Below are 12,096 nucleotides of genomic sequence, written 5' to 3'. Positions count from 1 at the left end.
TGCCCCTTCACCATGGATGCACCAGGTTTAGTATATATTTTTCCCCTTGTTTTTTGTCCTCTAAATCTAGGTGCTTCTTATGGTCAGGAGTGTCTTATAGTCTGAAAAATATGGTAAGTGTTCCGTTTTATGCTGCTATGACTGTGATTATGGCAAACTCTATACCTGCATTTAAAGGGGGCTTAGATGCTTTCCTTGCATTGAAAGACATCCATGGCTACAATTACTAGGTAATGCCTAATGATGTTGATCCAGGGATTTTATCTGATTGCCATCTGGAGTCAGGAAGGAATTTTTCCCTTTTGGGGCTAATTGGACCATGCCTTGTGGGGTTTTTTTCGCCTTCCTCTGGATCAACAGGGATATGTGGGGGACGGGCTGGAGTTGTACTTTGTACTGGTTGAACTCGATGGACGTATGTCTTTTTTCAACCAAAATAACTATGTATGTAACTATGTAACTATGTGATGAGCTATACATGAACCACACCTGCTTGTCCCAGATATGGATGGTCGGAAGTGCCGGTTTCCAATTCTGCAGATAGAATTTCCACCAATGCTGATTACCGATTCCATGGATTTCTGAATTTGCGGATTTCCGATTTCCGATTTTAGTTTTTAGTTCTTGTCAATCAGCTTTTGCATTCTCTGATTAGTCCTGTGCTTCCGAGTTCTATGATTGGTCTCAGATTACTGAGTTGCGGTAATGCAGTATTTCTGCAGAAATACGATTTCCGAGATCCGATTTCCGAGTAGTGTTTTTTTTGTTGTTGTTCTTTTTTGCATTCTCTGATTGGCCATATACAGTGCTGCCCATAATTATTCATACCCCTGGCAAATTTTGACTAAAAGTTGCTTTTATACAACCAGCAAGTCATTTTTTGACGGGAAATGACATAAGTGTCTCCCAAAGGATAATAAGACAATGTACCAAAGGCCTTATTGTGGGGGGAAAAAACATTTCTCAGCTTTTATTTTCATTTGAACAAAAAGTGTCTAGTCCAACATTATTCATACCCTTCACAAACTGACACAGTCTGCTGTTTTAATCAACTCAACAGGTGAAAAACAGCAGCTTTCTGCAGTTAGTTTGTGGACAGTTATGGCTAAGACAAAGGAGCTCAGTGAGGACCTGCGGCTGCACATTGTGGCTGCTCACAAGTCAGGAAAGGGTTACAAACCCATTTCTAAATGTTTTCAAGTTCCAGTGGCTAGAGTGCAAAATAGTATTAAAAAAATACAAGATGTTCCACACTCTGGAGGACATGGTCAGAAGCCAAAAGTGACACCTGTGCTGGTCAAGAGGATAGTGAGAGAGGTGAAAAAGACTCCAAGGATCACCACCAGGGCCATCCTGGTGAATTTGGGCTCTGCTGGTGGCAGTGTCTCAAGGCAGACAATCCAACGGACACTGCACACTGCTGGCTTCCACAGATGCAGACCAAGGAGGACGCCACTTCTCCAGATAAGGCACACAAAAGCTCGCTTGGCCTTTGCAAATGCTCATCTGGACAAAGATGGTCTTCTGTGTTATGGTCAGATGAAACAAAAATTGAATTGTTTGGTCACAATGATGTTTCCTTCATTTGGCGTAAAAAAATGAGAAGTCTTCAACCCAAAGAACACCATCCCCACTGTCAAAGATGGTGGTGGGAAGCTAATGCTTTGGGGTATTTTTCAGCCAATGGATGAGGGGACCTAATCACAGTAAATGGCACCATGAAAAAACAGCAATACATGAGGATTCTCAACGACAACATCACACAGTCTGCAGAGAATCTTGGCCTTGGGCACCAGTGGACATTTCAGCATGACAATTACCCAAAACACACAGCAAAAGTGGTGAAGAAATGGTTAGCAGACAACAACATTAACATTTTGGAGTGGCCAAGCCAGAGCCCTAACTTGAATCCAATTGAGAATCTGTGGAAGGAGCTAAAGATTAGGATGATGGCAAGAAGACCCTCCAACCTGAAAGATTTGGAGCTCATTGCTAAAGATGAATGGGCAAAATACCTGTGGAGACATGCAAAAAACTGGTCTGCAATTATAGGAAGCATTTGATTGCTGTAATAGCCAATAAAGGCTTTTCTATTGATTATTGAGAAGGGTATGAATAATTTTGGACTGGACACTTTTTGCTGAAATGTAAATAAAATCTGAGAAATGTTTTTTTTTCCCCACAATAATGTCTTTTGTACATCGTCTTATCTTTTGGGAGACAATTAGGTCATTTCCCGTCAAAACGTTACTTGCTGGTTGAATAAAAGTAACTTTAAGCTTATTTGCCAGAGGTGTGAATAATTATGGGCAGCACTGTACTTCCAAGTGGACTCTGCATTCTCTTATTGGTCCATTGATTTCGAGTTCTGTGATTGGGCTTAAATTACCGAACTGCAGTAATGCAGTATTTCTGCAGAAATCCGATTTCCGGTCGGAAATGCGGGAATTTAAATCTCGCTAAATCCGAATGAGCATCCCTAGTCCCAAATTAATTCACTATTTAGGTTAGATACTTAGGACATCAAACCATTTACATTGTATGACTGATCCTAGGGGTATCCGATAGTAAAACATCTCACCATAGTTGTCCTTTTAGCATTAACCACTTGCCGACCGCGCACTCATAACGCGCGTCGGCAAAGTGGCAGCTGCAGGACCAGCGACGCAGATCTGCGTCGCCGGCTGCAGGCTGATTATTCAGGAAACAGCCGCTCGCGCGAGTGGCTGCTTCCTGTCAATTCACGGCGGGGGGCTCCGTGAATAGCCTGCGGGCCGCCGATCTCGCAGGCTAAATGTAAACTCAAGCGGAAATAATCCGCTTTGTTTACATTTGTACAACGCTGCTAACAGTAGCAGCGTTGTACTAGATCAGCGATCCCCGGCCAATAAGCGGCCGGGGATCGCTGTCACATGACAGGCAGGAGCCTGTTAGAGGCTGCACAGGACAGATCCGTTCCTGTGCAGCCTCCGATCTCCGGGGAAGGGAGGGAGGAGAGGGAGAGGGGGAATCCTGCGGTGGAGGGGGCTTTGAGGTGCCCCCCGCCAGCCACACGCAGGCAGGAGCGATCAGACCCCCCCAGCACATCATCCCCCTAGTGGGGAAAAAAGGGGGGCGATCTGGTTGCTCTGCCTGGTGTTTGATCTGTGCTGGGGCCTGGGGCTGTAGAGCCCACCCAGCACAGATCAGCAAAATCAGCGCTGGTCCTTAAGGGGGGGGTAAAGGCTGGGTCATCAAGTGGTTAAGGCTGTTGTAATAGCTATTTAAGGGATTATTGTTTTGAAGGTTCCTCTCATTTGTCCATGTCACGGTTTATCAAATAAAAACATAAGATAACTACAGCAGGACACTTTCCGGTTCTCATGAGGTGGAAGAGATGCATGGACACTTTCCAGAGGAGTAACAATAGACCCTGCAAGGGGTGCAGCTGCAGGGGGGCTAGAAGCCGCAGAGGACCCCGTGGGGTTAGATGTTTCTTTTCCCCGTCCAGAGAGACTGACAACTAAGGGCACAGGGAGAAAAAGCTTTCTGCTCTCAGCAAAATTGTTCTAATGACTGCATCTGCTCAGCCACTGATAAGGAATCATACAACGTTTTGTAGGCAAAGATTTGTAGACAGTCCCTATTCAGTGTGCAGCAGGGTCTTGTGTACAGCGCCCAACCCCCAACCTCTACCCCTCCCCAAGTGCTCTGTACTATAGTGATGCTGAAGAAGTCTGCAGAGCCAGTTCTGCTTCAGCAGAGGTGGACAGAGTGAGTGTAATAAGCTGAGGCTGGGAGCACACTCGTCTGTCAGATTTCTGTATGCGTTTTCTGCACACCATGTGTGTCTGCATGTGTGCAAATATGCACGTTTTATCACAAAAGCTAATGTAATTGATTGAGAAAATGCCTGCAGTGCTTGACTGCTGTCTGTTTTTATATGCATGGGGAAATCACATTCAAGTGTGCACTGGCCAACTAAATAAAATTTGGTTCTAAGTTTACTTGTGCAGACATCGGAGGGGGGTGGGATGTCTGGTGGAAGGGGGCCCCATCCAAAGTTTAGAGGGGGCCCCAGTGATTTCTAGTTACGCCCCTGGCACTTGCATTACATTAAGTGGATTACCTGAACTTATAGTTGCCAAGACATACCCTCCACCTCATTAGAAATGGAAAAGTGAAGTGATGAACCCAAAAAGTCTACTTGAAGCTACTTTATTTTATTTATTATGTTTAGAGGATTGTTTCTAGTAAAAAAGTTAGCATTTGTTTGAGAGTTGAGTGTTTTTTCTTGTGAGGGTTACTTGATTTTGGAATTGTTTTCACTGCCAAAAGCTCCACTCCAAAATATGGCATAATCAAGCTTACGGCAGCAAAACTCAGATACCAGGGCAGGATTGTGGCAGACCAGTCTTAGGGCTGGTTCAGGTCGGCTTCACACAGCTAATCTTCTGCGGTAGAGGCTGATCTGCACCACCCAAAAAAGCCTCTGGAGCAGTGGCGTAGCTAAGGAGCTGTGGGCCCCGATGCAAGTTTTACATGGGGCCCCCCAAGCACTTTATACATAACAATTGATACGGCGCACCAAAATATGCCATTGGCAACTAAAGTGTCTGAGGTGCAAGAAGGGGATGGGGAACAGTTTGTTAATGATTACCACAATTCAAAGCATCTATAGAAGTGATTATTATGAGCACAGGACCAATAGAGAGCTAATACTGCAGTTGAGGGAGGGCCCTTCGGGGACCCTCTGGCCCAAGGGCCCCGATGCGGTCGCAACCTCTGCAACCCCTATTGCTACGCCCCTGCTCTGGAGATTACTGCGGCAGTGCGTGGTAATCTCCATTCTAGCTGCAGGCCAAGCAGGAAGTGAGGTTCTCCAGAGCTCACTTCCTGTGGCCAGATTCAAAGTGCATTGAGAAAATACATTTCCAATGCTAACGCCGTACATTTTTAAAACAATATGCATCAACATCACCATAGATTTGCATGACTTCGGGTTTGCCACACATTGCTGCGCATGTTGCCCAGCAACACACTGTTGCTTTAGCGGGTAATCGAGCACTTCCAACGGATCACGTCGTACTGCATGAGGTATGAAAAGCCCTATTGGCTTTCATTGGTGTAGCATTGGCCTGCTGTCAAATAGGTCACCACACGGCATCAGTGTGAAAGGGGCCTCATACTAAAAGTGTTTTTATAAGTACAAGTGATTTGAAAAGCTCTTGCTAATACAATGCTATGGGTGATTTTCATAAAATCACATTGCTCAAGAGAGAACACAAACATAGCATTACATTAGCAAGAGCTTTGCAAATCACAACCTCTTAGAAAAAGCTCTTGCCGTGTGAACTATTCCTTATAGTAATAAAATGAATACCATGGCTTCTGATTCACAAAAGGGGGTAAGAGGCGGCCAGAAGTAGATAAAACTGAGTTAAAAACAGCAAAAAATAGAAAAATAGAGGTGGCTTACCTCAATAATAGAGATGGAACTGTTTGCCTGGCGAATAGTTCGCGGCGAACAAGGGGTATTCAAATTTGCATCAGCAGGCGAACACTTGGCATTTTTAACCCACCATTTATAAAGTATCATGGAGCAAAAAATGGACCCTCATCCCAGAGTCAGAAGTTACATGGCAGCCAATCAGCTATCCCTCCCACCTGGACCACCCCCCACCATCACAACGCCAGCACAGCACCCATTTTGCAGTATGTGTTCGGCTTCTGAGCTAGGCAGATGAGGGAGTGTGCCTGTAATGATCAGTGGCGTATCTGATGATCAGAACGTGCTCTATCAGAACCGTAGTCAGTACTTTATTCAGAGTGTGATCACACGTGTATTAGTGCACAGTAATGTTAGGAGTACTCCTTTAGTGATAGCCCTTAGGTGGCTGGGGCTATCACCAATCGTAGAGTGGTCATACAAGCAAAGTCAGTAACAGGTCAGTCAGCAGCGGTACATAATCGTCAGACAAAATCGAGCTAAGTAAACAGGCCGAGGTCGGTATCAGATCAGATGGGTGAAAGTACAGAATCAGTGGGCAAAATCAGAGTGGAGGTCTGGCCGAGGTCGGCAGCAGATCAGATAAGCAAGGTACAGAATCAAGAGGCAGAGAGGATAATCAAAGGTTCAGGCAAAGAGTCATACACAGAAAATCAATTACAATAATATAATATTCCTAAGCTAAGTGTGAATCCCTGGGGTCCTGCCGGATCAAACACACACGGATCTGACTAAGGTCTGAGAGCTGCAAAGTTTCAGCAACAACAGACAACGGGCTACTGAAAGCCCCGAGCTTAAGTACAGGCAGCTATTGCAAAAGATCCGCCCCAAAGCGAGCCGACCAATCAGCACTGCGGAGGTGGCAGCCGAGGTCAGCTGACCAGCGTGTCAGCTGACTCGCCTCCTCAGTGCATAAAGTTCACGCCGCCTGTCGCAGCGCGCGCCTGACAACCTATGCCTGTGCAAAGAAGAGATGCCCGGCCTGCGGCAGGGAGCCTGCGGGGATGCCGCCGCGGGCAAGGTGATGTCAGACGCGGGAGCGGTGATGCCGCTTGCCGCAGCAGAGGTAACTATATTGCTGACAGGAAGAGCATTAGATAGGCCTGTGTTCTGTGTGCTCAGTACAGATTATTGCTGCTACCACATTGTCCTGAACAGCTAAGCCCTTTTTTAGGGCTGGTAAATTTTTCGTATTGCTATTGTATGGCTGTTCTGTGTTCAGTGCACAATTTAGCTGTTGTAGACAGGTCTGCTGGTCTTAGTAGTGCACGGACCATAACCCAGTAATCTTTCACCACCATTACTGGTATCTAGTATCCACTACACTAGGAATTTACTGTTATTTCTGGCTTTTAGAGATTAAAACATACTCTGCGTCAACTACGTAATTTTGGTGGGACTTTTGCCGTGGATCCCCCTTCGGCATGCCACAGCCCAGGTGTTAGGCCCCTTGAAATAACTTTTCCATCACTTTTGTGACCACAAACAGTTCCTATAGGTTTTAAAATTCTCCTGCCCATTGAAGTCTATGGCGGTTCGCCTGATTCCCATGTTCGCAAATTGTTGCGGAAAATTCGTATTTGCGAACCGAAAGTTTTGATGTTCGCTACATCACTACTCAAGAAGAACAAGTTCATATAAATATGAATTTTACTAATCAAATTCATATTTATCTCTCCTTAACTCACTTAACTCATGGTGTATATCTCCTTATTTGTCTTAACTCATGATTTATCTCTCCTTGGCCAATATGTAATTAACTTTTTCTCCTGAGTTTTCTCCTATGTGATATTTTCAGACTTGTCAATAAAATGCCTTTTAAATCACCAGTGAGCAAGAAAATACTAAAAACAGTTTTGTTAGTACTTTTTCGCATACTTTTTGGTACTTTTTCAATAGTAAAGAGTTTTCTCCCAGGAGATATTTTTTTATCTCATCCAAAAAAATTACTTTTCCGCACAAAGCAAATAAAAAAGTACTTTTTCAATTGAGAACTCACGGAGAAGCATGTGATCAGTTTAATCAGCTGATGGATTTGTAAGTTTTGGAGTTGCTGTGATGACTTCCTGCTTTAACACATTGATCATGACCAGCAAATCAGAGCCTTACAAATTGATCAGCTGATCAAACTGATCACAAGCTCCTCCATGAGTTCTCAGAGGCAGAGCCATCCCTATCAAACTTAGAGTATATTCTTGCATGGTGGGAGCTTTCAAGGTATTTTATTGGTAAGATTTAACCACTTAACGACCGCCTAACGCCGATAGGCATCTGCAGGTCGAAGTGGTGTTACCGAGCGGCCGTTCCATGTCAGTTCACAGAGGGTGCCTCCATGAACAGCCTGTGAGCCTCCGATCGCGGCTCGCAGGCTAATTGTAAACACGAGGGGAAGAAATCCCTGCTGCTTACATCATACGGCACTGCTGCGCAGCAGCGCCGCAAAGGAGATCGGCGATCCCTGGCCTCTGATTGGTCGGGGATCGTCAGCATCTGATAGGCTGAAGCCTATCCTAGGCGGCGCAGGACGGATCTTCGTCCTGTGCCGCCCATAGCGAGAGGGAGAGGGAGGGAAGGGCAGAGAGGGCGGAAATCGCTGCGGAGGGGGGCTTTGAGAAGCCCCCCCCCGCTACACACAGCAAGCCGGCGGCGATCAGACCCCCCCCCCCCCCAGCAGAACATCCCCCTAGTGGGGAAAAAAGGGGGAAAGTCTGGTCACCCTGGCTCAATCATGATCTGTGCTGCGGGCTGGAGAGCCCACGCAGCACAGATCAGGCAAAACGCCCCTGGTCCAAAAGGGGGAGGGGGAAATGTATACATAACTGGGGCTTCCGCCATCCCCCTCCAGGCTTATTGTTCCCTCGCCGTCCTCCTCCACTTTGGTTCTTCTGAAATTGGCCTCGACAAGTCCCTCAGGTCCTGGTGTACTGCGCATGCTCGGCCTGGCTGCACGCTCGCCCCCATTGCCAGGAGCATTCTGAGCCTGCGCAGTAGTACTCTAGTAGAACACTGTGCAGTGGCATGCTCACTGCCATGGTAGAGCGACGGGGGAGTGTGCGCATCCAGACTGGGCCTGCGCTGACTGGCCCTGGGGTACTTTTTGGGGCCAGTTTCAGAAGATCCAGGAGGTGTAGAAGGACAGCGAGGGAACAATAAGCCTGGAGGGGGATGGAGGAAGCCCCAGGTATGTATAAATTTACCCCCCTCTTCATCTCTGGTACAGGAGAAAATTTAGGAGAAAAGTTAATAGGATACGGGCCCTTGTGAGAGCTTACGCGTGGCATCTCTAGCTCTGATTCCCAATGCAGACATTATCTGTGTGAAGCTTTTATGTTCTCCTGGCATCCATGGGGATTTCATCTCAAAAACATATGAATAGTTTAGCCATTTGTGACTACATACAGTATGTAGCAATGTGAAGCACGTGGACACGCATACCTATACCTCTCCTCCTCACCCCTCTTTCTCGCACAGGGACACCGATTAGTGATATTGTCCAGGAAACTATTGATGGTGAAAACCTGAATGGCATGATAAATCTCCCTTCTGGTTGTGGTGAGCAGGTCATGATGAAGATGACTTCTCTTGTGATCACCACACATTTCCTTGATGCTACCAACCAATGGACAAGAATCGGAGTGGACCGAAGAGCAGAAGCTATTTCTTTCATAAATCAGGGTAAGAAGAACTTAAAAGGCAGACACGTGCATGGGGGAGGGGCTCTGGGTAATAACCTCCCTCCCATTGTGTGTTCCACTACCCTAGGCCCTTCCTCCTTAGTACGAGTGTGGAGTCTGTGGTGTGGAGTTGATTGGATTGTTGCACCAGACTTGCAGTAAGTAACTTATACTGACTGGTTGTCTGCAGACGCAGGGACCCAGGCAAAACAGGGGCCAACAAGTAGGAAGCTCCTTGAAGTTTGGGGTTTCAAAGGAAGCCATGCATGTTACGTAGCTTTTCGCTGCTAGTGGCCATCATGACAGCGGAGACGCATCTGCCAAGGAGACAGAAAAGAGGAGGAGGGAACTTGCGGCCACTGGTGACAAGTCTGACTGACTCCACACCATTGAATGCAGCCAGCGCCTCTGTGACTGAATGTCTGTGTAAAGCGGAGGGGCTCATGGGATGATGTGGGACAGTGGGAAAGCCTTACTACTCTGTTTTGGTACGACTCTGGGTGGCAACAACCTAAGGAGGGGCAACAAGTGGTGCATGATGGCGCAGCCTTCTACATGGGGGGGGGGGGGAGATTGGCAACTGGCAGGAATACTGTTACCAGCTGTAAATCTGGCATCACTTAGGTTCTAGCATTCATGGAACTTGGGTGGCCACACGTTAGATGTTTGGCGCGTGATCCTCACCTTTTACTGTAAGCTAAAAACTGAGCTGTCCAAAATGATCTTTGCTAATTACAAAATAAATTACTTTGGGTCTTTTCTTAATTAAGTTCCATTATATTACCCATTATACTAGCGGCGTACGAACAGGCTGGAGGCAGGTGCAATCTGTTCTGGGTGTCACCATGGCAGGGGGGGGTGACACTGGAGACCTCCTACAGCCAGAGTTGTGTGAGCAGAAAGAAGCCGCGGCATGCCATTAACTAACCATCGGAGTCCAGTGATGTCCGACCTCCTCTCAGCACTCAGCTCTTCCCCTGGTGCTGGGATGTCTTCCTGCATGCGTGTAATCACCTGATGCAGAAAGACGCGCTGGGCGCTATGTGTGAACCAAGCCATAGAAAATTCATACATAAAACTGACAGGACAGGACTGGATACCTTTTTATGTGTGAACCAAGTAACAGAGGGTGCAAATGGAAAAGCTGCATAAAGAAATGTAAGCATTGCTGGGGTATTTTATTAGCGTACTATTTGCCATAACAAGGCAGACTAGGAAAGAGAAGGCCTGCAAATTGCGGAGGGACTGCACTAATACGTGGTGTACCCTGACGCCAGCATTTACCCAACACTCCTGTTACATGTACGGTATATACACCTTGTCACTAATCGCTACCTTTGCTACTTGAGATTTTCAAAAGAATCCGTAAGAAAAAAAACCTTCCCCATGGGATACTTGCCTTGGGAGGGGAAAGCCTCTGGATCCTAATGAGGCTTCCCCATCCTCTCACGCCTCAGGGATACAGCTTTGGCTCCCCGAAACCAAAGCTGACAAGACTGTCGGCTGTGGCGCAGGTGCGGTAGTGCCTGTGATATCTCCATTCCCCGGCTCCAGCGCAGGCACACTACTGTGGGGCTTTATGATGGGGCTCAGACAGAAATAGCCCATTCCAGGGGCGTAACAATAGGGGCTGCAAGGGATGCAGTCTCGGGGGGGGGGGGGGGGCCTGCCTAGGGCCCATTTTTGAGAGCAGGAGGGGTGGCAGCGTATGAGAAAAGAGCAATGGCCACACCTCGGGCTCTCCTTTCAGCGCTCTCTCTTCCAGCATTAATATGCAGCAGCGGGCAGGAACAGGGAACGGAAATACCTCTTCCATGCGTTCCACATGAAGGAGGTCTGCCTGGTCTCTGTAAGCGTCTGACACTAAATCCTGTTTATCAAGAAGTAGCGTGAGGTGCTTACAGAGACCAAACCTCCGTTGTGTGGAGGCATGGAAGAGGCACGTCCGCATTCCCTGTTCCTGCCCGCTGCAGCCGATTAATCCTGGAGGGGAGAGCGCTGAAGGTAGAGCCCGAGGTGAGGGAGAGGCGGAGTGGGCCCCCCTCCCCACTTCTCTGTGTGGTCATTGCTCTCCCCTCATTTGACGCGACCCTGGGCCTGGGGCACCTAAGCGGTTACCTGATCCCGGCTATACTGTGGGCACCGATGTCTGACTATACTGTGGGCACCTATACCTGGCTATACTGAGGGCACCTATACCTGGCTATACTGTGGGCACCCATGTCTGACTATACTGTGGGCACCTATACCTGGCTATACTGAGGGCACCTATACCTAACTATACTGAGGGCACCTATACCTGGCTATACTGAGGGCACCTATACCGGACTATACTGTGGGCACCAATGCCTGGCTATAATGTGGGTACCAATGCCTGTCTATACTGTGGGCACCCATGCGTGGCTATACTGTGGGCACCCATGCCTGACTATACTGTGGGTACCCAAGCCTGGCTATACTGTGGGCACCTAGACCTAGCTATACTGTGGGCACATATACCTGGCTATACTGGGGCAGCTATATTGAGGGCACCTATAGCTCGCTATACTGCATGCATCTATGCCTGGCTATACTGTGGGCACCCATGCCTGGCTATACTTTTGGGCACCTAGACCTAGCTATACTGTGGGTACATATACCTGGCTATACTGGGGCAGCTATATTGAGGGCACTTATACCTCACTATACTGCGTGCATCTATGCCTGGCTATACTGGGGGCACCAATGCCTGGCTATACTGTGGGCACCCATGCCTGGCTATTCTGTGGACTCCTAGACCTAGCTACACTGTGGGCACCTATACCTGGCTATACTGGGGGCGGCTATATTGAGGGCACCTATACCTTGCTATACTGGGGGCACCTATACCTAGCTATACTGAGGGCACTTATACCTGGCCTGGGGGCACCTACATCTAGCTATACTAAGGGCACC

The 12,096-nt window shown here is 47.6% G+C and overlaps 1 protein-coding gene across 1 annotated transcript in view; it reads left to right on the top strand.

Moving 5' to 3' along the window:
- LOC137562609 (A.superbus venom factor 1-like) overlaps window positions 1-12,096 on the top strand; it is a 554,872-nt gene that overhangs the window by 346,956 nt on the left and 195,820 nt on the right. Inside the window, exon 24 of the mRNA XM_068274112.1 lies at window positions 8,960-9,163. Within this exon, the coding sequence (XP_068130213.1) occupies window positions 8,960-9,163 (204 nt within the window). The remainder of the gene's footprint in view (window positions 1-8,959; window positions 9,164-12,096) is intronic.

This window comes from Hyperolius riggenbachi, chromosome 3, assembly GCF_040937935.1.
Source record: "Hyperolius riggenbachi isolate aHypRig1 chromosome 3, aHypRig1.pri, whole genome shotgun sequence".
Lineage (NCBI taxonomy): Eukaryota > Metazoa > Chordata > Amphibia > Anura > Hyperoliidae > Hyperolius > Hyperolius riggenbachi.
This window is presented reverse-complemented; position numbering and strand designations above follow the sequence as displayed.